Source organism: Monodelphis domestica, chromosome 2 (genome assembly GCF_027887165.1).
Source record: "Monodelphis domestica isolate mMonDom1 chromosome 2, mMonDom1.pri, whole genome shotgun sequence".
In the NCBI taxonomy this organism is placed as follows: domain Eukaryota; kingdom Metazoa; phylum Chordata; class Mammalia; order Didelphimorphia; family Didelphidae; genus Monodelphis; species Monodelphis domestica.
In genome coordinates, this window is record NC_077228.1 from 182,215,623 (window position 1) to 182,243,425 (window position 27,803).

At 42.8% G+C, this 27,803-nt stretch overlaps 1 protein-coding gene across 21 annotated transcripts in view; it reads right to left on the reverse strand.

Moving 5' to 3' along the window:
• Positions 1-1,044: 1,044 nt before the first annotated feature.
• The window catches only part of MSI2 (musashi RNA binding protein 2), a 553,967-nt gene continuing 527,208 nt past the window's right edge, over positions 1,045-27,803 (reverse strand). For 7 of the 21 annotated variants that reach the window (XM_056816518.1, XM_056816520.1, XM_056816523.1 and 4 more), the window contains 3 exons: positions 11,965-12,173; positions 10,291-10,363; positions 1,045-6,581 (listed from right to left, as the gene is read on the reverse strand). In XM_056816518.1, the coding sequence (XP_056672496.1) occupies positions 10,322-10,363; positions 11,965-12,173 (251 nt within the window). In that variant the 3' untranslated portion in view covers positions 1,045-6,581; positions 10,291-10,321. The remainder of the gene's footprint in view (positions 6,582-10,290; positions 10,364-11,964; positions 12,174-27,803) is intronic. The other 14 variants (XM_056816521.1, XM_056816524.1, XM_056816526.1 and 11 more) reach the window with 3 other exon arrangements.

Here is a 27,803-nt window from a genome sequence, read left to right on the forward strand (position 1 = left end):
ATTGGTTCTAAGGTAGAAGAGCAGTAAGGGCTAGACAATGGGGCTCAAGAGACTTATTCAGGGTTACATAGGCAGGAAGTGTCTGATAGTTCTACTCTGTACAGCCAAACAGATCATTATATGCATCCCTGTGTCAGTCCTGCAAATGTTTGACAAGAGATATAATGCCTCATCTCCCTTGGCCTTCTCTTCTTCAGGCTTCAAAATCTCACTTCCTTCCTTCAATTTCTAGTAGATTGCTTCCCAAAGATTGGATAATATTAGATATTTGTGATCTGAATAGGGCAGAGGATCATAAAATTACTGCCTTATTCCTGGAAATGCCTTTCTTAATTTAGACAAGAGACTCATCTTTCTTGGCCGCCATGTCATATCACTGGTCCTGCTGAATTTATGGTCCAATCTAGGCCCCTCGGAACTTTTTTTGGACATACATTCTGCTTCCTCACCATTCTTTTCCCCCATCTTGTACTGGTGGAGTTAATTTCTTGAAACCAATTATAAGATATTTACCTCCTTCATTAGAATGGAAGTTCCTTGAGGGCAGAGGGAACAGGCCTTTTCTTGACTCAGCCTCCCAATGACCTGGCACAACAGTGCCCTAAACTGTAAAAATTAAAATTAAACCTCAATAATAATATTATATTTTAAGAAATTAATGATCACTAGAAATCAAGGAATAAAGAAAATAGAAAATAAAGACTATGTGCCCATGGCCGGTTAGCCATTTTTAGCCATCCCCACTTACCACCAATCAATCAATGCCGATTCTACATCAGAGAGAGGGAGCCTCCAAACCCCACACCCTTTATCCTCTGTCTACAGGAAGTACGTAATGACAGGAAGTCAGTGGGCTCTTGGGATATGTAGTTCTTTTTTAGGGTAACAAATTTTCAATTATACAAAGTTACAAAAGAACCTGCTAATTTGGCTCACCCACCTCTCTCTCCTTCTCCTCCCTCCAATCCCCCACAGCCCCATGAGGAAGAGGCAAGAGTGCCAGCTGGTCCCCTGGAAAGAAAAAAAAAGCACCAAACGCCTCTGTTCAAAACAGTTTATTTTATTTTATTTTTTTGTCAGACAAACACATTGATTTCTGGACCACAGTAGAGGATGGAAACCTTTCACAAACTTATTTATTTGAAAATACAAATATAAAATTATACTTTCCACATCTGAGATGTGAGAGACTGCCATCCACATAGTAGTTTTTACAACAGGGCTTTAAGTAAGCCACACACAAAGACCTGAAAGATGCTTGATATATATATATATAGATACATATATATGTATATATATAAAAAAAATACTCACTACCAAAGTTCTCATCAGTTTCATACTAAAGTATAAAAGTAAGGGTGAGGTCAGCCACAGTGCTGGGGAAAGTTTTATTTAGATACATTGATGTCCACATGAAATGTTTCAACTTGCATCCTAGTACACATGGAATTTTTGACTTTACGATACACCATGGACGGTGGGTTTGCCGGCCCACCGTACTCAGTATGACACTCACAGATTCCACACGGGATGGGACAGTATGTACAGAATACAGTGGCAGAGAGCCGCTGGGAGAGGCCTCTGACGCGTTGTCTGTCCGGCCCGCCTCCCACCCCCCCCTGCTCCTACCTACCCTGACCCACCCCGGCTCCCCAGATCTGAAATAAGATTCCGTCAGAGACAATCCTTTTGATTGTTTGGTAGCTCTTGGTCAGAGGGCTTTGATGAAGGGCCCTTCTGCCGATTGGGTGGTTGTGTGTGTGTGTGTGTGCGTGTGTGTGTGTGTGTGTGCACACGTGTGTGCACGTGTGTGTTTGTTTATTTGGTTAAATAAAAAACAAACAAACCTATTACAGTATTAAAGTATTGCTTAACTTACAGAAGATCTCCCCATGTAGTGTCTGCGCCCAAGATATGGGCTGAGCTGAGTTCTGCGTATTTCATGCCATTAGAACGAGGACAGGAGGACCCGCCAGTGTATATCTATCTCCAATGTGTCTGCTTGTCCTTCCCTTTTGCTCCCCGAACAGATCCCTTGCTATCCCCTTCCTTGGGAAAATATCTTGGCCTGTGAAGCACATTCAAGAAAAATATTCTCCCTCCCCCTCCCCCCAAATTCCCTCTGTCCCTGCGTGCCATTTCCAATAGACTAAAGATAAGTATGAGTTAGTGTTCTTTTTTTTGTAAACAATTTCATATGCAATATAATACAGAAAGCATGGCTGACCGTCAATAAAAATGTAGTAAACTATATTGCTTTATTCTTGATTATGCTGCAGTAAGTAAGTGAATGGCAGAATGAACAGTGTGGTTGGTGGAGGTGGAGGCTAAGTCCCTAGCCCTCGCTTGCACTAAAGATCAAAATAGGTTGGTATTTTTTTTCCTAGCCAGAAAAGAAAAATAGAACAAGAACAAAAAAAAAAAAACCCAACAGAACAAAACAAAACCAAACCCCAAAAAGGAAGAAAAAAACCCCAAAAAACAAAAACAAAACCCAAAAAACTGAACACCTTTCAGGTCATTAGAACCAACAATTACCCAATGATTGAACTAGTCTAATAAGATGTGTGTAACATTTACTGGCTGTGGATTGCTGTAAGATGAGAAATTAAATGGACAGCAATAGAGCCATGCTACCTTAAAGTCCAAGCTACAAAGTTCAAATTAAAACGAACATTATGAAGGATAGAAATGCAAAGGCCAGGTCAGGCTTCATTTGAATCAAGCCAATGGGCGGTGGGGTGGGGAGGGAGCCATGTGCTTTTGTTTGGTTTCCAATGGGAGTAAGATGGGGTGAGGAAGGCTGGGCTGGTCCATGTTTTCAAAATGCTCCTGGAGAGAAGAGCAGAGTCTCTGCCCTCTCCAATACTGCCCTCTCTGGATGAGAGAAGACACAGGTGCGGAGAAGCTGTCCAGCAAATGCCATGCTCCTTTCCACTGGGAGACATGGCGCTCTTGGGGGCCTGGGCAGATGGAATTAAGCTTGATAGAACCATACATAGCATGGTAGAGCTGGAAAGGCCCCGAAGGGTTGTCCAGTCCAACGCCCTCATTTTACATTTGAGGGAACCGAGGCCCAAAGGGGTGAGGTGACTTGCCCAACTGGAGGCTAGAGTGTCACACAAGTGGCTATTTCCTAAACTTGGGGGAGAGGGAGAAGGGATTGCCCAAATGATATTCTCCCCCATAGAAGGTGGTTCCCAGGTCGCCATTGAGCTTAACTGAAACAAAGACGAGGCTGAACATCAGTGCTAAAATAATTTACAAAAATCTTTCAAAATGGACTTCTAGATGAATGGGGGTGGGGGGACTAACGTGAACCTTAACCTAGGTAGCCACATTGAAACATATCAGATTCCACAAGATTTGTGCTATGGGCTACTGGGTCTCTTCAAAAGGTATATAAACATCTAAAACATATTCACACAGATTATCAATTTCTTCTGAACATTCTTAAAAAAATATTTTTTTCTCTTAGTAAAATCATTTTAATATACCATGCCTCCCTCTTTTAAAAAATAAATTAAAAAAATCCAGTTTTGCATATCTAGCATTAGCATTTAAGGTAGTATGGCAGACCCCTTGAAAGTTAAGGGGGGGGTGGGGATCTACAAAATGCCGGGGAGTTTGCCAGCATTTTAACATTGTGAGACCTTTGGTTAGTTGAAACCACATCAGATCAGAAAAAAAAGAAAAAGGAAAAGAAAAAGAAAAAACCAAAGAAAAGAAAATTGACCTTAAAATTAAAAAAAAAGTAGACAATTAAAAAAAAGAAAAAAACTGCCCCAAAATTAGCATTTTGTTTTCTTAAATAAGAGAAAGTTCTATCCTTACTGGTCCTAAATCTGAATAACTACATCTAATTTTTTTTTAACCTTAATTACAATACACCTACCAATATGTACTAGAAGAAAGAGGAGAAAAAAAGTTACTACACTAGTATCAGGACAGCACGCTTACAAGATAGCCATTTTATACATTATTAACAGACAATGGTCAACAAAGAATCATCTATGAGGTGACAGGGAATGAAGAGAAAACAAATGGTAGTACAGTACATCCTCAACATGGACAAAATATTAATAAAAAATTCCCTGGCACAGACATTGACTCACAGGGAATTGACTTCCTTTTTATACTGTTTTTTTTTTGTTGGTTTTTGTTGTGTTTTTGTGTGTGTGTGTGTGTGTTTGTGTGTGTGTGTTTAAAGAACCATCTACTTTTACTGTTATTACTTGATCAAGTCTCAATATTTAAAAAGCGTCCAGCATTTTATACTTAACCTGGTTGTTCCAAAATAAGAAAGAACCCCATCCTACCCCCACCCCCCCAAAAAAAAACCCCAAACAAAAACAAAACCCACAACAACCCTAAGATGTTATGTCAGAAAAACCAAGCGTATGATTCATTTTGTTTACTTAATCAGAACTGAGAAAGAAAAAAAAAACCCAAAGCTTTTTTTTCCTTCCTTTTCATTCAGCATCATGGCGCCTCTTGCTTGAAGATGCCTACCCTGCCTAGTGAATGCCTACAGTTAGTCTACTCATTAGTAACATTTATAAAAATAGGAGTGCAGCAGCTCTTTATAACAAATGTCGCATTCAGTGTCTCATACTGGCTGTGCCTCGAGTACCAAATTTATAAACGTAACAATTTAAAAAAATATTAATAAAACTTGTCAATATCACGTTAAAAAAAGAAAAAATATATCCACACTACAGTATGTTGTTGGTGTTGTTGTTGTTTAATGCCATCTATTGAGTTGTACTTCTCTAAATTGCTGTTGCAGGCCTATTTATCAATATTAAAAAAATTAAATTAAAAAATATCCTTCATCATAAGTCTCTTTTCCCCAACTGAGGACCATATATTATAACAGCCAAATATTAAACATGTGCAAACAGGAAATTGTCAGTTTTTCCCACCAGTCACAGTGCAGTGATGTTTATACTTTTTAAAAATGTTTTAATTCTGTTTACATCTACAATAAATTAAAAACAAAACAAAACAAAACAAAATCTTCCCTAGCCTCTCTGGTGATACTCGCAGCACTGAGGTATTAAAAAAAAAATAAAGAGTTTGCTTTCCTAATTTGTTAATGGAAAGAATAATGGATAAAGGTATCATTAATGTAGGACTAGCCATCCCTGGCCCAAGGACCCCAGACAGGGGACAGGGTTAGGGAGTGGGGGGAAGCGGGAAGGGGGAGAGGAAGAGGAGAAAAGGGGAAGCATTTCGGGTGACACTTGGAGGAGCTGAAATGATTGGACAATAAAAACGAATCTAATTTTTTAAATGACTAAAAAAAATGCCCTCCCCCCTCCCCTAAGCCAAACAGGTGTGCTTTGAACTTTAAATACGTTAAATATTAACATTGCTATCTTTTTCAAAGTCTTGGGAAAAGCAGTATTTCATAGTTTAAATTAAAAAAATACAACTAGAGTGTTGATTGGAAGCTGTGTACAAAGGAGCAGTGAGTATGCTGGTGTGACACTAGTAGAACTTTTAGGTCTAACGTACTGACAAAAGAGAGCTAAACTGTGTTCTTTTTGACTTCTTCAAGGGCAGCCCTGGCAGCTGATTGTTCTTAGACCTTAAAACTCAAAAATTGACCTTTTTTAAAAAAAAAATTATTTTCCTTTTTGTTTCTTTCCATGGATCATCAAACTGCCTGGGACTAAGTCCCTCACAAAAATATTTTTTTTTCATTTTCTCTTTCTTAATAGTTTCTATGTAGTTAATGGAATTGTATTTACAGCACTTATTATTTTTTTCTCCAGAATTCACAATTTCAAAAAATCTTATAATATCACCTCTTTCAACAGAAAAAAGCACTTTAGAAAAGAAGGACGCCCAAAATGTTGTCGTCCTTACCTTATTGCCGAAAATAGATATACTTAGGTTAACAAAGAGACATCACAAAAATGAATCGCTAAAGAGCCTGTTCGTTAAGCTATGATCTCACTTCTACAAACACAAATGAGAAAGTTGTATGCCCAACTCCCGCTCCGGCGCGTCTCGACTTCGAATTTCAGTGTGTTCTAAAATTCCACCTGAAAAGTTTTACAGTTTCAGAATGGGCACCAAAAGGTTGAGAGTCACATTACCATCTCAACATCCTTCAAGCAGGAACAGAACCAAAATCACAATCAAAAAAACTTTTTTTTTTAAAAAGAAATTAAAATCCTTAATATAACAGTTATACTATGGTTAGCTTTTAAACTACATATTAAAGCGACGAGGCTACTAGACTATGTCAAAAACACTACCAAATGTGATTCAAAGATATTTAAAAGGAAGGGTGTGGGAGTGAGGAAGGGACAAAGGGAGCCATCAAGAAAAAAAACAAAAACCCCACAAAAATCATGGATTATATACACATTTTTAAAAGCTGTTGTCTTATATAGTACAGCAGATTCATGAGATGATGAGATTGAATCAACCCTCAGTCCGAAGTGAGCCATCTCCAGTGGGGGTAGGGGTGGGGAGTGAGGCTGGAGGTGTCCAGGTCTGAAGACATCACCTAAACAAAGGGCCACTCAGAAACTTCGCCCAGTCTTGCCTGGACATCCAGGTATGCTCTGTTGGAAAGGAGAGGACAGACACACCCAGAATGGGAACACATAGAGAAGGGTAGGGGTTGGGGGAAGAGAAGTGTTACTGGTGGGTGGGTTACTTTTCACAGAGAGCTTTCAAAAAGTGGCTTAGAGGGGCAGCTGGGTGGCTCAGTGAATCTGGCCTTGGACACTTCCTAACTGTGTGACCCTGGGCAAGTCACTTAACCCCCATTGCCTAGCCCTTACCGCTCTTCTGCCTTGGAACCAGTACTTGGTATTCATTCTAAGACAGAAGACAAGGGTTTAAATAAAATTGGCTTTTATACTAAGCTATCAAATATCAGGGAAATAGGTCTCACCATCATTTATGTGGGTAATTAGGCATTTGGACTAGTAGTTCTCAAACTTTTTTGTGTACAAGGACTCCTTTGTAACCTACACAAATTTCAAGGACCCACATGATAGCCGCTGTCCACTTTAGTACTGGATATGGGCCACCATTTGCAATCAAATCTATGCCCCTCACCCCCTTCTCCAGAAGTCCCCTCTTTTCTAGTCTGCATCTGGATTTTGGGTGATGTGGGCCAGTCCTGTTAGCCTTATCCAAAGGGCATGTTTAGATATAGAGCTATATATTTATTTATATAGGTTTGGCAGCCTTCAGTGATGCAAGCAAAGGAAAGTAGTTGTTATCCATGAAATATGGCCATGCTGTGTGTAAATCAGGGTCTCTCTGAACTACATTCTATGCCGACATGAAGGAAGAACCATGAATTGTGCTTCTGGATACAGGTCTATTTCTAAAGCTAGATGTGTGTCCAAATAACACTGAAAAGGTGTCTGTTGCCGCCAGTATATATGAATCCCCTAAGAGCTAAGATGCTAAGCTCATGATGCTCAAAAGGAATTGCTTTGATTATAGTAGCTCTAACTGAATCATGATTGGTAGACTTGCTAATTGTTCTTCCCTGTTTGGGGTCATTTGCTTAAATCCAATTTTATTTAATTAAATTAATTAATTTATTTAAAAAAACCCTCACCTTTCATCTTAGAATCAATACTGTCTATTGGTTCTAAGGCAGAGGAGTGGTAAGGGCTAGGCAATGGGGGTTAAGTGACTTGTCCAGGTCACCCAGCTGGGAAGTGTCTGAAGCCAGATTTGAACCCAGGACCTCCTGTCTCTAGACCTGGCTCACCATCCTCTGAGCCACCCAGCTACCCCCTTAAATCCAACTTTAGCAGACCACTCTACCTGTCTTATACAGATGGCATTGGTCCTAAGGCTTGTGACCCACCTGCAATAACATCTCCTACCCTTTTCCCATCAGTCCATTCTCTGGGGTCAGTCTTTCTCTTTTCCTACTGGCTCCCATAGCTGCCTGGCTCTATGTTCCTCCTTGGTTTCCCCGATCCACCACGGAGGGGAAATTGATCACTGAAAGAGACATCATCCAGTATGGGATGCCCCTCAAGGAGGGAGGGCCAGACACGGCACATCGCCGTATCCCATGTGGGGAGAACAAGCAGTAGAGGATACTGGCTACTGTTCTCTGACCCAGCCTGATTAAATAAAGAAGGCTGGTCCTGCCCTCATCTGATGCCACAAGCGCCTCAGATAACCCGAGACAACAAGGGCTCGCAGGCACACTTCCTCTCCTCCATCTCCCGTGACTGCCTCTCCTCCTCTGCCCCTAAATCAGTCTTAATTAGTTGCGAGCAGCTCTCCACACAGTTAATAGCCTTGGGCTCAGGCTGGCAATGAATGTGTCAGGACTCACATGGTGGGGTAGGGGGGAAACTCAGGCATATTATTCATTTGGTTAAAAAAGGAGGGGGGCACATGGGCAGCTGGATTAGTTGACATGACTTGGTTAACCCCCCCTCCCCATTCCACCTACCACCCTCCTTGAAGAACAAGCTTGCTCTGGCCAGGTACTTCCTGAGCACTAACATTAGAAAACCTCAGAAGTTCTCTGGAGCTCAGTTCTCTCCTCTCGAGGGCTCATCCTACAGACCCTCAGAAGCCCCATGGGGTTTTCAGGTTATATTCCTGGTGTTTCTTTTAGTGACTGTGTGCTCTTTGCCTCTCTGTGACTCAGTTTCCCCACCTGAAAATGTGGAAATACTGTTCATAAGAGTGTAGATCTGATGCCCCTCTGTCCAACCTCCTTATTCTACAGATGAAGAAATTGAGGCTCAGAGAGGATGACTTCCCCAGGCTTACACAGGTGGTTAAGAAGAGCTAGAATTCCAACATAACTCCTCTCACAACAGTCAGAGCTCCTTTCTACTACTCCATTGCCCATCTTGCCTGTCTTCCCAGTGGGATGCCACGTAAGTTGCTGAGATGATATTTGCCAAAATACAAGGGCAGATGTAATAATGAGAAGGCATTTTGTCAAGTCCCTTGGTTGGGCATTGAAATATCCACCTTATACTCTGGCCCCATGAAAGAAACGTTGGCATCTAGCCTTTGGAGATGTCAAGCTATCTTTTAGATCTGAAAATCAGACACTGGTTCTCCTTAGGACTCACACCCTCAGCTGGAAGGGACAGTAGAGAATTTGTTGCCAAATGACTACATTTTCCCATTGGTTTCTACTAAAGGAATTTGGTAAAAATAGCAAAGGTTCCTACAACCCCTTCCCCAATGTCATCTATCCCTAACATGTCATGAACTCCTGGAAATAGCAGTTCAGAATGGCACCCTACCATATTCTTCCACCCTAAAGACGGAGGCCCATGTAATCAGCATATTTTAAATCCTTAAAGTAATATGCCAGTAGGATATACCCTTGGTGGTTAGAGGAAGAAGCCTGAATTCCCTTTAATGATGTCTTTCTAAGGATGACGAATATTTACTTTGAAATGTGAAGATGGGAGGAAGTTCCCTCACTGCTCTCCCTTCCTTCCCCCCAACCTTTGCATGATTCAAAAAAAAAAGTTTAATTAACTTGAGCTCAGTTAAAAAAGGTTAGGAAACTGGCAGTGATCCAAACCCATGTTAGGCAGGTGATGTCGTTAATTTAATTTGCTCAGTTTTTAGTGCTCTAATCTGGATAATTGCTCACCAGTTAAAAGCAAAAAATGTTTTCTTTTCACTAAAACACTAAGTCCAGTTCTTTAACTGTAGAATTCCCATTGGTTCAATTCCCACTGAATACTGGAAAGACTCTGGAAACTGAAGAGGGGAATTTGCCCTACTCCAGGTCACAGGAGTCCCTAACCCCTTGCACCCTTCCCTGGGGGCATTTCCCTGAGGAAAGCCTGGCAGGGCCATTTTCTTGATCTGCCTCTTGGTGTTTATAAACCAGCAAATCCTCCCATGGCACACAACTGAGCATTAGATCGCCTTCCAGTTTCCCATGATCTTGATTACATTTTAAGAAAGAAAAGGGTGATGAGAAGGGGAGAAAGGTAGAGATGGAAAGAGAGGGGGGAGAGAGACAGAGACAGAGAGAGAGAGAGAGAGAGAGAGAGAGAGAGAGAGAGAGAGAGAGAGAGAGAGAGAGAGAGAGAGAGAGGAGGAAGAGAAATGGGACATGACTGAAGCTGAGTGGGGAGAAAAGATTCTGGTAAGGAAGTCCAAAGAGAAAGGAATATTGAGTGGATGATGGGCGAGGGAGAGTTGGGGGGGGGGAGAGAAGGGTGTGACCTTATATGTATGTTCAGCTCCCATACATGTATGGACACTCCCAGGCAAGGCAGAGATATATGGCAGAGACTTTAATACCTCAGAGTGAGATGGCAACAAGAGCACCTGCTCAATGGTATCCATTTGTAAAGGCCGTTGCAATCAAAGGTCCCTAAAATTGCATAATTGTTAAGGTCATCAGTGAGTGCACTATACATTGGAACAGATAGATTGGGGTGCTAAATAGGAATGGATTGGGAAATTCTGGGGAAAAGGAATTATCAATAGGACTAGCTGTGGTTGCTAGCATGAATATGTCCTTCTGAGACACCGCACCTTGAGGGGTTTGGGATAAAATCATTCCTTTTAGAAGGAGGGTGGGGGGAGGGAAGAATATGAGCACCCCTGACCCAAACTAATAAAAATAAAAGCACTGGGCTCTGTTCCAGAGAGATAAGTAAACTTACAAGTGGGTTTGGGATCAGAGACACGGATATGGGGGAGGTTGGAGAGACGGGCCAGAGCCTCATAAGCTAGGTGCTTCCGTGGCCCTGGGGGGTTCTATCTGGGTTTTAAAAACACCACAGTCCTGAAGAATTGGTATCCTGGGTAGTGACTTTTTTTTTTTTGAAGCAGAACTATAGGGGGAAAAAACACTCAAGTTTTCTAGAAAAACCGATCTCTTTCTTGAGGAAGAATAAGGAAGAGAGGTGTCATTCTCCATGCTGAGAACTGGTCTTTTAAATTGCTGCAGGTTCTGGTTGAGTAATATTTGCTATCCGATGGCACTATTGCTCTCAGTTACCTAAGTGACAGTAAGTTGGGATTGGAATTGAATGTGGATCCAGAGGTCAAGGGTCACGTCTAGAAGACCTGATTCTCACACTAGGAAGGACCACGTGTCCCCTAGACTCTGTCTCCACAACCTCTGATTCCCCAAACTCTGTCTACCTTCCATCTTCTTTAGCCCAATTTCTCTGACAATACCTGCCTATCTCTAAAGGAGTCCTAGATTTTGTTGAAGATGTTACCTAGGACTCCAGTCATTTCCCTCTCTTGCTGAATTTTTCTTTTTTTTTGGGGGGGGGAGTAGAAAGTTTTGTTTTTAAAATGGAGAAAAAGGGAAATAAGGGACAGCAAGTGAGCGGGCTCAGACACGTTCATGCTCGCACACACATGGGAAGTGCAGGGGAAGGACAATACAATCTGAAAACAGCATGCAAATTTGTTAAGCAAATTTCCATTGCCTGTATTAGTTAGATTATAGAACCACAGAGCATCATAAATAGCAAATGCATTTGGCTTGCTGGCGCCTATGCCTACGGAACTTGCGGGGGCCCTTGGAGTCTGTAAAAAACCTTAGAACACAACTAAGCCTGAACTTCCATCATTCCCCCCCTCTGACCCTCCTATCCCAGACACAGCTCCCCTGGACCAGTCACCAAGTATAACCTCAGGCTAAAGCAGGCCAAGGGAGTGCACAGGGACTCTACAATGTTGCCTTGGAAGAGGAGGCCAGGAGAAGGAACGTCCAACTTGGGTGACCACTGGAGAGCTAAGGCTTGGAGGGGGAGGGTTTCTTAAAGGGTCCTTGCTCCTGGGTGGGGAGAGGAAAACCCACCCAGTTTGGTATTCCATTAGGGACATCCCACTGGCTCTACCCCCTCCCTATGTTACGGCTTCTCAGGACACCCTCCCTCCCAGCCAAAAGAGGTTGGGGAGGATGAGTGGAGAGAAGGAAGGGGTGGGAGAAAAAAAAAGCCAGATACTTACAGCTATTCCATGGCTGAAGCCCGAGCCCGGCTGTGGGCTGGCTGCACCTATATAATTCCCCACTCCGGAGTCCTGGCTTGCTGGGCCATAGAGGTCAGCGACGGGTCCTGGGCTGTTGGCCCCAGGGAAGCCTCCTGGCCGCGCTGGGTTGGAGCCTGCCGGGGAAGCGGGCGCGCCAAAATTCGGTTGAGCACTGTAGCTATTCAGGACTGGTGTGCAGAGAATAAAGCTGGGTATGAGGCCAGAAGCCGGGCATGCACCGTTCATTACAAGCCAAACACTCGAGAAAATACAGCTGAGGCCCAACTTCTAACACTCAACCAAGGCCATGCGATAACATCAGCAGGGACTCAAGAATAGTCAGCCCAGGCTACTACTAAGAAGCTCAGAGCTCCAAAAATATAAAGATAATAAAAAACAATCATTCAACACACTATTGCAACCAACTGGAGGTGCTCACTGCCCACCGAATTATCACAATAGAGAGAAATAGATATAGAGGTATGTAGGAGAGGTAAAAAATATATATGTATATGTATATAAAGAGAGAAATATTATTCCACATCGGAGTTGATGCTCATGCATTCTTTTCTAAATCTGGGCACGTTGAGACAGCATTCACATCCCATGCAAACTACAAAGGAACTAGTTTTAGACTACACATTGTGTTAATATTGATATTAAAACGTGACAGCAAAGAAAGCAAATCGTGTCCAGAAAAAAAAAATCTTGGGAGGGGGTGGATATTTGGGGGGATTTTTTTGGTTGTGTTTTTTGTTTTGGATCCATTAAGATGATAAACTGCATTAAAAAAAAGACACACACAAAAAAGATCTCTCACCCACCTCCTTCCCCGCCCCCAACCCCCAAACCACTCCTCTCCCTCTTCCCACCTCCCCACCATTTCGAGCACTGCATGAACGGTTTTTTGGACACTGAAACGTGGTCAGAGGATGTGGTATGTCATGGAAAGTTTGGGAGTCTTAAAATAACAGTAATGATGACAGCAAAGGAGTTCCTTCAGGTGTGGAGAGCAGGGGATGGAGGGGATGGGGAGAGGAGGCCTGGGGGCTGGGAACAAAGCAGAAGTCAAAGATTCTGTAGGGCACCCACACACTCACCTCCTTAGGTAGAAGGAAAAGGGGGATTGCTTTTTTTCCCTTTTGTTTTTGTTTGTTTGTTTGTTTTTAAAAGAAGAAGAGAGAGAAGTGTGAATACAGAGGATACTAAGTGGAGTAGTTCTGAGTAGAAGGATGCCAACTCTAAATGACTGGTTTCTCATAATCACCCCTGGATGAAGGATATGTCAAAAAAGGGGGAATAAGGGGGAGGGGGGGTGGATGGAGGGAGAGAAAAAAAGAGAGAGGGAGGAAGAGAGAGAGAAAGAGAGAGAGAGAGAGAGAGAGATTGAGAGAGAGATGGAGAGAGAGGGAGGGAGGGAGGGAGAGAGAGAGAGAGAGAGAGAGAGAGAGAGAGAGAGAGAGAGAGAGAGAGGGAGGGAGAGAGGAGAGAGAGAGAGAGAGAGAGAGAGAGAGAGAGGGAGAGAGAGAGAGAGAGAGAGAGAGAGAGAGAGAGAGAGAGAGAGAGAGAGAGAGAGAGAGAGAGAGAGAGAGAGAGGGAGGGAGGGAGAGAGGAGAGAGAGAAAGGAGAGAGGAGAGAGAGGGGGGTGAGTACACCTTTGCTACAGAGATGCAAGGGATTAAAGTCTCACTAGCTTAGAACACTCTTTGCTAGGAGAGATGCTCAGGCAGATGGGGCAGGAGGAAGACAGCTGAAGATAATAATAGCAATACCCTCATTTTTTTTGCCTCTAGTCCCCTTCACTCCAGATAACATCTCCCCACCCAATGTTGGCCCCTTCTTTAATCTCACCCAGCATCCTGGTTAACTGGTAAACACTACAGTCATTCTCCCCACCTCCCCACTCTCCCGTAGACTTTCAGCTATGAATTTCCTTCCATTCCTTTTTAGGTGGGTGAAGGGAAGGTCAAAGGAATGGGGTGAACCCTAGAGAAGGCACTTTCACACTCCTAGCCTGTTGAAGGAAGGAATAGGCCTGGGCTCATCTCATAAAGGGTCACAGGAACTTCCATATAGATCTCTGGCTCACACCTGTCCCCCTTTTGTCATTTCCTTCAACTCTAAGAAAAAAGAAAAACTTTTCAGTAATGGTCATCTTAGATTGAGAACTCCTGGAGGGCAGGGGTTATTTTTGTCCCCCCCCCCCCCCAATATAGCACAATGTCTGACACATAGCTGACACATTGTAATTTCTGGTTTTCTGGACTATGGCTCACTACTTCACTGGAAAGTATTAGCAATCAGAAAGGGAAAATAAAAATCCAACTGGATCACCCTTTGGTAGAGTATGGTTTGGACGTATCCCCCAATCCAACCCCCATCCCTTTGACTTATTAGGGCTGGAGGAGTCCTTTGCTTGGGATATGGGGCAAAATGTGTTTCTACTCAATCCTCATGAATGTCAGTCAAAGGTTGGGTACAGGGGTGGGGTGGGGGGTTGGGATGGGGGAAAAAGTGACCCAAGCTAGCCAAACTCAGTTTAAGGACAGAAGGAACCATCAGGGCAATTCAAAATAATGGGAGTGATGAAGGAAACCTGTTTGGTCTTCGGGGTGGGTGGTGGTGGCATATAATAGAAAACATGAGAACTGGAAAGCATCTTGGGACTCAAGTGGTTCAAATCCCTTGTTTTACAGAGGAAGAAAAAGAGATCCAGTGGCAGGAAGTCCAAGGTCACAGAGTAAGGCAGAATGATATGATGGAATTGTAAATTAGATGCCTCCTCTGGTCCTCTTAAATAGGATTCCTTCGGGAATGAAATAAGTTGGTCAAAGGAAAGAATAGGTTAAATACCCAAGAAAAGAAAAGAAAAAGAAAAAGAAAAAAAAAAACCTCACAAAGGCCTGAAGCAAAAGGATAGATTATTTTTTGGGGAAAATTGTGCAGGCTGACAAAAGAGCCAGGGATTTTTGAATATAAAAGATTCAACTTGGAGATAACATTTGGCTCCTCACTCAAGGGGGCAAACATCAAGCTGAGATATTCCAAAGGCTGCATTATCTTGGTCTAACACACTGCTTCTGGGCTTCAGAAAATGGAAATAGTTTTTGCCTCCCAATCTATCCAGGGAGATTTGTGGAATGGAACTGGCCAGTCTTGTTCCTGGGGTGGGGGAAGAAGGAGAGGGAAGTAGCTATTCTTTTCTCTATTCAGTCAGACCCATGGTGAAGGCTTTGGATAAGACAAGATAGGAAGGAGAAAGGTTACTCAAAATGGAGACCTCTTCTTCCCCAAAGCACCCTATTTACCACCTCTGCCCTCTCCCCTCTCCATCCACCATGCTTTCCTCCTTGGTAGGGGAAATGTCTAGGAACAAGTTAACATAGGAAGCTTTAGAGAAAAGGTACCACATTCCTACAAACTCTAAAATCAACCTTGACAGAAGTTGGGAGAAAGACTGCATGGTATGCTCCAGACACATCCATGCTGCTGCCTCCTTGTCCCACCAATCCTCCAAGCTTTACATAAGCCTGCAGTATGATGTTGTGGATTAATATACCTTTAGAGTTAAAAAAAAAACCAACACACATACACAAAAACACAAGAAAATTTGAAACATGAAACTTGGGCTTATATGCCAGTTGCATCCATGTTTTCTCTAATTGTGTGGCACTAGTCTTCATCCTACTCCATCACCTTTAGTACAAAAGCTGTCCCTTGTGTTTGAAATGCTCTACCTGCTCATCTCTGATTCCTGTCTTCCCTCAAGACTCAGCTTAAATCCACCTTTCTATAACTGGTCTTTCCCAGTCTCCCTCGATCTTCGTGCCTCCCCTCAGAGCATTTATCCTGCCTATAACTCATAGTTGTTTCTGTGTTGTCTTCCCTAAAAGAAATGTGAACTCTTTGAGAATAAGTATAGTTTTTGCTGCTCTTCAGATCCCTCATGATCAGCACAGTGCCCTGGTATACAATAAGCATTTAATATATGCTTAGACTGGCTGCCAGGCAAGTTACTTAACTTTTAAGTACCTCAGTTTCCTCATTTCTAAAATGGGAATAATGATACTCAAATAAGATAATATGCATATGATATTTTGCCAACTTTAAACCACTTTATAAATGTCTGTTATTGCTGCTGTTGTGAGGTAGTATGGAGTAATGAATTGAGAGGAGGCTTGAAGCCTGAAAAGATCTGGGATCAAATGCCTCTACTTATCAGTGTTCTTGGCCAGAGGTGTCAAACACGTGGCCCATTAAGCTCCAGAGTGCAGCCTAAAAATGTAACTGGGAGTAGTTTGTAAAATAAATAAAAATATGATGAGATATAGAAAATATAAATCTGTGGTTTTCTAAGTTAGTATGCAGCTCTCAGGGATCCTTTTGTATAGTTTAGTTTAGTGGGTTCCATTTCAATTTGAGTTGGACCCCACTGGTCAAGGCAACTTCCTAAGATCATAAGTGAGGGAGAATGTGATGACCTCTTTTGGGAAAGGGACTTTTGTCATCCCAAAGCTCTTTATGGCAATGACATCACAGGTCCAGTCCCCACTTATATCCTATTATTATTACTGTGTGCATCACAGAAATTCATTTAGAGGTTAAGCTTGCTCTTATCTCATCTCCCAGGCATCATGACACCAAGAACTACGATAACCTAACTGTTTAAAAAAAGAACCTAACCAAAAGAACACACACAAAAGCACCTTAAACCTCCCTTCAATTTCACACTAACTTTAATTTGATGCTTGTTGGTTATAATTCATACTATGACTCATATGGGGACAGGTGGGGAGAGGCAGGTACCAAGGCTATCGTCTAGATAACTCCTTGCCAAATGGGAACGACCAATATTTTTCCCCCTTCTACTTGCCACCTACTCTAGGATAAGTCTGGTGGGACAGTTCTGTTGGGCACTAAACCTCCTGAAGCAGTTTGGCATAGGAGGTGCAGTAAGTACTGAACTTAGAGCCCAGGAAGACCTGGGTTCTAATCTCATTTTAGACAACAACTAACTGTGCAACTCTGGGCAAATGAATAATCCTCTCTTGGCCTCAGTTTCTTCATCTATGAAATGGGCATAATAGCCAAACCTATCTCACAGAGATTCAAATGAAATTTTATGTGTGTATGTATATAGGATTGATAGGGCAATTAACTGGTGCAGTTGATGGAGTGCTGGGTCTGAAGTCAAGAAGACTTACCTTCCTAAGTTCAAATTTGGCCTCAGATAGTTAGTTACTATCTGTGTGACTCTGGGCAAGTCATTTAATCCTTTTTGCTTCAGTTCCCCATTTCTGAAATAAGCCAGAGAAGGAAATGGCAAACTAGACCAGTAGCTTTGCCATAGTAACCCCAAGTGGGGTTACAAACAGTTGGACACATTTGAGGTGAATGACCAATAACAAAATATAGGACAGTGATAGGCAGAGATAAATCTGTGTGTGTCTATCTATCTGCCTATCTATCTATCTATCTATCTATCTATCTATCTATCTATCTATCTATCTGTCTATCTATCTATCTATCTGTCTGTGTCTGTCTAATCCATCCATCCATCTACCTGCCTGCCTATTACTTTGAAAACTGTAAAGGACTATATAAATGTGAGGTACATTTTTTATCATTACCAAGGCTAGTTCAAAGGAATTCAGTCCAACTCTAGCCAGCCTGGCTCTTTTATATCCTTTTTTAATAAAAAACCCAAACAAAATGAATGCTTACCGTCTGTCTTAGAATTGATGTTATGTAGTGGTTCCAAGCAGAAGAGCAGGAAGGGCTAAGTAACTGGGGTTAAGCAATTTGCCCAGGGTTACATAGCTAGGAAGCATCTCTGAAGCCAGGACCTCTCACCACCAGGTCTGGCACTCTATCCACTGAGCTGCTGAGCTGCCCCTCTCTCTTATATCCCTCAAATCCTTTCCCCTGCCTCCCCTACAGATCCCTGTCCAAGAGAGGACAAGAACCCTGTGTCGTTAGTATTCCTGGAGGCGGATTCTCTAATTCTTTCATCTTCAATCTAGAGTTGGAAGGGACAGAAGACTTTTCATTCAACTCCCTCAATATACAGAGAAGAAAATGGCCCAGAAAGGTTAAATGACTTACTCATTCTGACTCAAAAGGCAAATCAAAGACCTACCCCGTTTTACTTCTCCCAGGATAGGAAACATACCTTTTCTTTCAGCCCCAAAGCTACCATAAAGTTGTCATTTTTGTCTTTCTTTGTACCACAAGTGTATCAGCACAGTGCCTGGCACCCAGGAGGTACTTAATCAATGCTTGCTGACTTAACTTGCCTTGTCAAAGCCCCCAGAGACAAGTTGGGGAAAACCTGTGCTGCTTTAAGAAAAAGCCCTCTACTAAAATGAATGCAAATTTATCCTGCTTAATAAAAGAGGAAAAAAAATTGGGCATAGCCACTTTTCTCCATAAAAAAGTATCAGCGGCTGTTCATTCCCATGGTGGAGATGTATTTAGAACAAGGTAATTTTCTTTTCACTGAAAGTCAATTTCACACTACAGACTGAACACAGAGCTGACTATCTGAAAACAGACTCCCTGGGGTCTCTGTACCTCTTGCCATTATTGCATAAACTGAAATGAGGAGAAAGGGAGGGGATGATGGACCCAGACCTCCGGAAGGCAGCCGGCTAGGGAGGAACCTTTAAAGGGATGCCAGTGGAGCCAAGGTTCTTGCCTTCAAGAAGCTTATCGTCTAAAGTGTTAAAATTGTCAGTTATCTAAGGTGTGCTTGGAGGGGGGTGTGAAGGAGGTGAGAAATTTGAAGTATAAATGGCTGATTGATATGACATATATCAATCACTTTTTAAACTTTAAAGAATCATGAAATGCTATTATTATTATTATTATTATTAAAAAAAACTCTACTTTCTATCTTAGAATTGATATTAAGAATCAGTTCCAAGGCAGGAGAGCAGTAAAGGCTAGGCAATTCAGGTTAAGTGACTTGCCCAGGGTCATACAGTCAAACTTGAACCCAGGACCTCCCATCTCAGGCCTGGCACTCTATTCACTGAGTTACCTAGTTACCCCCTATTACTATTATTATTATTTTTTAAACCCTTACCTTTTGTCTTGGAGTCAATACTGTATATTGGCTCCAAGGCAGAAGAGTGGTAAGGGCTAAGCAATGGGGGTCAAGTGACTTACCCAGGGTCACACAGCTGGGAAGTGTCTGAGGCCAGATTTGAAGTTAGAACCTCCCGTCTCTAGGGCTAGCTCTCAATCCACTGAGCTACTCAGCTGCCCCCTATTACTATTATTTTTAAATCACCTTTCTGAGACTGATGGGTCAGATGGGGACTCGGCAAAGTCAGGGGTGGTGGGGCATTGGCATTCCCAAATTGTGTTAGCTCTTTTGAGGTTTATAAACTGGATTTTATGCTTCTAATTTCAGAGAGGGAACAAAACCCTGAAATCCCTTCTAGTCTCCACTGAGGCACTGTGAGTCTGTCTGAGACTAGGGGCTCAAAGAAAGAGGAATTAGTAGTCAGGTTACTCTTCCCCTAATGGGCAGAGCAAACAATTCATCATACCTTCCACGTGTTTTATCCCACGCTGACTTCTAGCCAAGCCCTATGGTGTCTCTGAGCCTTCACTATTCAGCCCGTGGAGGATCAGAGAATGAATACTCTGCCCCTCATAAGTGAAAGCAAAATATAATTAGATTGGTTGCTTCCTAAAAACAGTCCACGAGTGGGTCAAGTTTTGAGAAAACCAGCTATATGAAAAATCCATTTTGGAGTCCTATAAATTAGGAGGTGATTATTCACATTGACCACAAGCCTCCACCGCATGGATATTTAATTTTGGGCTTATCAGTCACCAACTACTTGGAAAAAGAAAAGGGGGAGAAAGTGGAGGATCTCATGTGTTCAATGCCAATGATCTATGAAGCTAAATCAGGAATAATGGGAAAGCAGCTCTGGAAGGATTATATCTTCAAAAATTAAAAGGTCCACTAACTTCTGTAACATGAAGGGGTTGGGCAAAACAATTTTCAAGGCCCTTTCAGTTCTGACACCCTGAAAGTCTAAGGAGGGAAGGAAGGAAAGAAAAGAATAATTGTTTAATAAATGTCTATAATGGGCCAGGCACTGAGCTTTACAAATATTTCATTTGGTAGTCTCTGTGTAAAACAGGGTACACACAAAAAGTGTTGAAGGTCAAATAATGGCGATCATCGTTGTTGAGTTGTTTCAATTGTGTCTGTCTCCTTGGGACCCCATTGGCAGTTTTCTTGGCAAAGATAGTGGAGCGGCTTGCCATTGCCTTCTTTAGTGCATGATAAGGAATGAAGGCAAACAGGGTTAAGTGACTTGCCCAGGGTCACACAGCTAGGGAATGTCCGAGGCCAGATTTAAACTCACGAAGATGAATCTTCTTGATTCCAAGCCCAGTGCTCCACCGTGCCACCCAATAAACTGAATCTTTAAGTTGAAGATTCACAGAGCTGGAAGGGACCTCAGGGGCTGCTTAACTTAACCCATACCTTCTGCAGTGTCTCCAACACGGTCTTCACCCGAAGACCTCCAATGAGTGGAAACCCTTTGGCTCTTTGGGCTTTTGGAAAGAGTGGTTTGGAAATCTCTGACAAGATTGACTAGAGACAATGATGATCAGCTGTGCTCTGTTTGCCGAGAATAAACTGAGCAAATACAGGCTTAAGTTAAAACAGAAAGGTTTTACTTTGGACATAAGAATGGACGTCTTAGCCATCAGGAGATAAAACACTCAAGTGGATGGTCAAAGAGAGGGATGGTGGAGTTGAGCCCTGGCCCCCGAAGACCTGAAAGAAAGCCATACATCTGTTCTGGGAGATTTCACACGGATTGGTCCAAAGCAGTAGGGCCAGACCAGATGGTCATCTCAAGGTCTCTTCTCACTCTAGGGTGTTAGAGGAAATCATGTGGCAGCTATGTGTACTTGGCTCTGCTTGGTGCTGGGTTGAGCAAGTGATTAGGGAATGGGGGCAGGGTCGATGGATAAAGGGTCCTGGAAGGACAGAGCCGATGTGGGGTGTTGGATTGGGGGCGGAATCTAGCCACTAAAACTGGAAACAGCTGGCACTGAGAATAGTGCCATCTTTTCCTTAAGCAAGGCCATGCAGATCAGAGTAAGCGTGCCATACGCAAAAGCCTGGAGGCTGAGACTGCAAAGAGGGTAATTCTGAGGTTTATGCACTGGATTCTTCAACCCTTTGGTCCTAGGAGTAGGGAATGCTTATAGAGCTCTTCAAATTCCCAGGAGGTGGCTGGTCCCAAGGGTCTGAGGGTCTAGGGGTCAAGCAAGAGCTTTACTTCCTCTACTTTCTGGCTGGTTTCACATTTCCCCAATAGGCAAAGTCAGCATTACTTTTGATTCTGAATTATCCATTTTGTAGATGATTTGTAGCCAAGATTTAATCTCAGGCTAGATTCTCTTTGACCCTCTAGCATGTTTCTGGGCTACATCCCATTCACTACCCAATGTCTGCTCAGGAAACTGCAAACTGATTTGAATATCAGTCCATGCAAAACATAATTAGGAAGGCAAATCTGCTGCCAAAACCATAATTAATTACACAATGCATTCTCATGCCAAATAAAAAATAATTTCTGGATTCTGCCACTGTTCCTCCATCCGTATGAAAAATTGAGTCGACTATATTGTGGCCCTTAAATCATGATCTTCCAGAGGATGGAACTATGCTTAAGCCTCAACAGGTATACCTCCTCCTGCACCATCCTAAAAAAGGGAGAGGTATCTCATGAGTATGCCATGGAAACTGTGAGACTTAACTGCTCAAGCAGAACTGAGAAGAAATCCTCTCGTGGAGTGTGTAGGGCAAGAGCTGGCTTTGACAGGAAGGCTGATAAAGGAGAAAAAGAGGGACGCTACAGGGCCAAGAGCTGTTGAACTGCTAATGCTCTTAGTCACAAATTTGTGTATATATAAAACAATGAATCTCGTTTATTTGTAATACTAGAGACTAAGGGCGAGGACTGTCTTGTTTTAATTAATATCCAAAGAGTTTACAAAATACCTTAGCCATGTCCATTAGATCATTTGTACCTATGGGGTAGATACTTGAGCTATTATTATTCCCAGTCTAGAGATGAGGGATAAGAAAACTAAGGGTGATCAAGTAACTATTTCACAGTAACCCAGCTAGTATTAAGGGTGGGATCTCTCTCAGGTCTCTCCTCACTGCAAGTCCAATGTTCCCTCTTTCTCTTTTTTTTTCCTTCCTTCCTTCCTTCCTTCCTTCCTTCCTTCCTTCTTCCTTCCTTCCTTCCTTCCTTCCTTCCTTCCTTCCTTCCTTCCTTCCTTCCTTCCTCCTTCCTTCCTTCCTTCCTTCCTTCCTTCCATACCATTTATTGGCTCAAGGCAGAAAAGCAGTAAGGGTTGGGCAATGGAAGTCAGGTGACATGTTCAGGATCACACAGGTAGGAAGTGTCTACAGCTATATTTGAACCCAGGACCTCCTGTTTCTAGGCCTGGGTCTCAATCCCCTGAGCCACCCAGCTGCCTCCTCCAATGCTCTTTTCAATGAGCTATTATTCGACTGGAAGTTCTCTGAAGGCAAGGATGAGGGTTTTTCCTATTTAGAACAGGGAGCTCCCTCATTAAACTGGGACTCCTCCAGGGCAAGGGCTATTTCATTGTTATAGAAACCCCCTAGTAAGATGTCCTCTCTGCCAAAGGTCCCAGATTTGGCACCTTTTCTACAACTTAAAGCAGGAGTTCTTAACCTGGGGGAATCTATGAACTTAAAAAAACCCATCTAATCTATCGTACTATCTGACTCATCACAATTAGCTTCTTCTGTATCCTATGAATTTTACTTTATGCACTTAAATGCATTATTTTAAGGAAGGGTCTGTCTTTTTCACCAGACTGCCAAAGGGGGTGCATACCACAAAAATAGGCTAAGAACTCCCTCCTTAAGAGCACTTTGGTATGTCAGAGGTGGGACTAGGACCCCAGACTTCCTGACTCCAAGGTGACTTTCTACCCATTATACGAGCCTACGTCTCTCACTATTTTTTAAGCTCTATTGTGAAAATCATGGATGGTTAGTCCATTGGGGCTTCCTATCACCTGTGGACTATGTCAAATGAATAGACAGCTGCATGTTCTCCCTCTACTCAAGGGGATCTGAAGAACAAAAGCCAAAGAGGCCTCGGGCCCGAGACAAGGAAAGGGCCCAAGAAAGGCAGACAAGAGAGGCTTATCTCTTCTTCTGCTGTCCTCTGAACTTCGGCAGGAGCGGGGTGCCCACTAACAAATTAATCCACAGGGCTGGATGTGAAAGGTCAGCAGACAAGATAAACTCTCTTCTGATAAACTGCAGAGAAACCTCCAGCCGTGCCTCATTATGAATTTTGCTTTGAACTGTGTGCGTTTGGATTTACACTCAGCACATCAGCCTGCTCCAGGGGAGCTGAGAAGAACCCCTATTTTTGTCCACTCTCATTGGTCCAGGGGGTGTCCTGGCCGAAGCCCTCTTCACACAACTCACCCTTTAAGAGTGGGGAGAATGGGCTAGCAGGACAAAGTGAGAAGTAGGAAAGGCTAGCTGATTGTTGTCCAACCAGGGAAAGTTACAAGACAATAAATTAAAGTCCAATCAGTTTCAAGACCTAGAGATGGGGACAATCAGTGATATATAATGTCCTTTTTTAACTTCACTTTCTATCTTATTATCAGTTCTAAGACAGAAGAGTGATAAGGGCTAGGCAAATGGAGGTTAAGTGACTTGCCCAGGGTCACACAGCAGGAAGAAGTAACAATAAATACTTTTAAGCTTGGGACAAATGCAGGATGCTACAGAAGGGAGAAAAAGAAGTGAAAACTTCTTCCCACCTCACATTAAGGGAGGATTAACAGATAAAAGTCAATACACAGCCCTTTCTCTCTTTCTATATCTGCATTTACACTCAAGTATTATGGGCTAACTGGCAAACTTTGTCTAATGTCAACATCATCTGGGTAATCTTCATTTTATCTAATCTTAAATCTGGACAAGAACAAACGAGGAGCGTTTGAGTGTTTATTCGCCCACTCTGCTATTAGCCCTATTTCTTTCTTCCACATTCTAAGTGCGAAAAAATGGCAATTTTTGGTTTGTTCTTTGAACACTTAATAGCAGGCAACTGTTCTCTCCTCTCCCTTTTTTTTGGCTAATGCTAGGATTTGCCAGTTAACAGTGATGCTGCTCAGATTTGGGGAGCAAAGCCAATATTTCATATAGACTAAGAACCCTGTTATATCACTGCCTCACTCCTTCATGGGTTTAAATATACTACAAATCAAATCATATCATCCCTCGTGTATCGGCTACATAAACAAGAGTCTAACGTACCGAGGTAGGACTGAGTGTTAATCCTGTCTGCCAACATCATTGTTATATAGAAGAGCACACTGACACATAAAACTGCCTGAGAAATGCTTTGTGATCAAACCCCAGGGCAGGTATGAGATCATATACTTCTCTGATAGTGATATAATCTCTCCCTCCCTCCCTCCCTCCCTCTCTCCTCCTCCCTCCCTCTCTCCCTCTCTCCCTCCCTCCCTCTCTCTCTCTCTCTCTCTCTCTCTCTCTCTCTCTCTCTCTCTCTCTCTCTCTCTCTCTCTCTCTCTCTCTCTCCCTCCCTCCCTCCCTCCCTCTCTCTCTCTCTCTCTCTCTCTCTCTCTCTCTCTCTCTCTCTCTCTCTCTCTCTCTCTCTCTCTCTCTGTCTGTCTCTGTCTCTCTTTCTCAAAATCCTTGCTAGAGGCAGCTTTATAAGGGTAGCTGGGTGACCCTGGCAAGTCACTTAACCCCCATCGCTTTGCCCTTACTGTTCTTCTGCCTTGGAACCAATATACAGTATTGATTCTAAAACTGATGAGCGGTGGAAGAAAGGGTGAGGGTAAAACACTGGCATTCCCTGGCAGGATGGGAAGATTGTTCTGATACCAGGGATCGAATCTTTATTCTAGCACTTATTTGACTTGTGGCTATGGGGAAATTCCTTTCAATGTCTCTAAACTTCAGTTTCTTCATCTGAAAAATGAGGGTAATGATAATCTCTACCTCGGAAGGTTGCTGGGCATAAAGACTAGACTTATAATTTTATTGGTGTAGGGAACTTCAAGTGAGGAAAATACCTCTTGCTGATATAGGTCAGTACTTTGTCATCTCTAGTGATTTACTTTTTTTAAAAACCCTTATCTTATATCATATTATCAATTCTAAGCCAGAAGAGTGTTAAGGCTGGGCAATTGGGGTTAAGTGACTTGCCCAGGGTCATACAGTTGGAATCTGAGGCCAGATTTGAGCCCAGGACTTCCTGACTCCAAATCTGGCACTCTATCCACTGAGCTACCCAAGGTGCCCCTGGTAAAATAATTTATAATGATTTATTTAGTTCCCTATACTAGTTAAGTGACTTACATGGGGCCATATAGCCAATATGAAGCAGAGGCATGATTTTAATTTGGTTCCAAGCCCAGCTTTCAAATCCTATTATTTCTTGCAGAGTTGTTTTGAGAATCTTTTATTTCTTTCACTACTTTCTCAACCTCTCTCATCTTTATTTTATTATTATTAATTTTGGCAAACAAGATTAAGTGATTTGCCCAGGGTCACATAACTAATAGGTATATGAGGCTGGATTTGAACTCGGGAAGAGAAATCTTCCTGACTCCAAGCCCAGAACTCTATCACTGAACCACCTCGCTGTCCTCAAGGGCTGGGCTTGGAGTCAGGAAGACCTGAATTAAAATCCAGCCTCAGTCACAGCTATGTGACCCTGGGCGAGTCACTTAACCCTGTTTCCTCCAAAAAAAAAAATGCTAGCTACCTTTGAATATCAAATGAGAGAATGTCTATAAATCCTAATAAAATGCTTTATAAAATACCAGCTATGAAAGTCCTTTTCTGGGAGCCACAATTTAGATGGGAGCTTATCCCTTGACTCAGAAGGCAAATGGCAGAAACTAGAATTGGTAAATCCTGCTGATGGAAGAACTTCATCACGACAATTTCCTGATTACCAGGGATGTACTATGCTAATAGGTTTAAGACCAAAGGCCAAGGAGTCAGGCTAAGACTGAACAAAATCAGGCTTAGGGCAAATGAATGAAAACTATTTTTCTGGAATCTACTTTGGGACTTTCCTGTTCATGGACCTCAGTCTAGAGTCCAAATGCACCAACTACCTGCTTTGTGCTTGTTTGTTTGTTTGTTTTTAACTCATTGGAGGGGAACTAGGATGTTAGATATACTGGCCAGTGCCCAAGCATCCCAGGAACCTTTGTGAGACTTTTCCTGGAGGGAGAGGGAATGAAAAAGGGCCAACTAATTCTTGGATTTTGGTTGATGATGGAAAAATTAGAATTTAGCCTTACAAAGGAATTGTTTCAAAAAGCAGCAGGAGGGATAGCCAAGGGTAGCAACCCAATGGCTCAGCAGATTGAGAGCCAGGTCTGGAGACAGGACATCCTGGGTTCAAATCTGACCTCAGACACTTCCTGGGCAAGTCACATAACCCAATTGCCTTGTCCTTACCGCTCTTCTGCCTTGAGACCAATACTTGTATCAATTCTAAGAGAGAAGGTAAAGGTTTAAAAAAGAAGAAGCATGAGCTGGAAAATCCACCCTGACAAGCAAACTGCCTTAGGCTGGGTTTACATTCAGGGAAGAGGTCCTGATGGACTACCAACCTTTTATAAAGTAAGCCTTCCTAGTTGTGTGACCCTGGGCAAGTCACTTATCCCCAACTGCCAAGGCCTTACCACTCTTCTGCCTTGGAACCCATATACAGTATTGATTTTAAGAAGGAGGATAAGGGTTTAAAAAAAAAGAAGGGAAGCTTCTACCTATCCATCTGACTACCTCCTGATAGGCAAGAGAACAGCAACCAAAGGAAATGAATGTTTACTGTCTGTGAGTCTGTGCCAGCAGGCAGGATTTTTTAACACCTGAAATCTTGCCGCTGCAGAGACAGGTTTGAACTGGCAAGGGGCAGCAAATGCAGAGGTACCGGAAAAATCCAAATACTTCAGACGACCCAAGTGCCACTTGACGTAGGCTGCCGACCTTGCCAGCATTAATAGGCAGTTACCAGGAGCAGCGGCTGCTTGGCAATATCCCTGTCTCTGGGCAGCGTCAGCTGGGGAGGTGACGCACAGTGTGAGGCGGTAGCTGACGTGCGGATGCCCTTGTTTCTTTATTCCTTGCTACCCCGAGAATCAAAATGTACAGGCAGATGGGGAAGAAGAGAAGGGAGAAGGGGCTTGTGACCAACTTCCTTTTCTCCAACCCCCTCTTCTGAACCCTTCATTTGCTGTAATTTTCTTTTTATCTGATGCTGAGGATTTGCTATTCTTTATTTGAATCTGGTGCTTGCCCCTCACAGGTCTGACCAGGTTCCATTATTGCCGCCCACCCCAATAAACTCCAGTGGCTCCCTAACACATCCAGGGTCAAACGTAAAATTTCTCTATTTGGTGTTCAAAGCCTTCCTAACCTAACTAAGCCCTCCTTCCCTCCAGCCCAGCACTTTCCCATCTTCTTACACTTTACACTCTGTAGTCCAGGGACATTAGCCTCCTTTACTATTCCTTGAACAAGATGCTCCCCTCCCCAAATCCCGGGCATTTTCCCTGATAATCTATGCTTAGGACATTTTCCTTGATAATCTACGTTTAGGACATTTTCCTGGATGATCTACGCTTAGGACATTTTCCCTGATGATAATCTACATTTAGGATCTTTTCCCTGATAATCTACGCTTAGGACATTTTCCCTGATAATCTACACTTAGGACTTT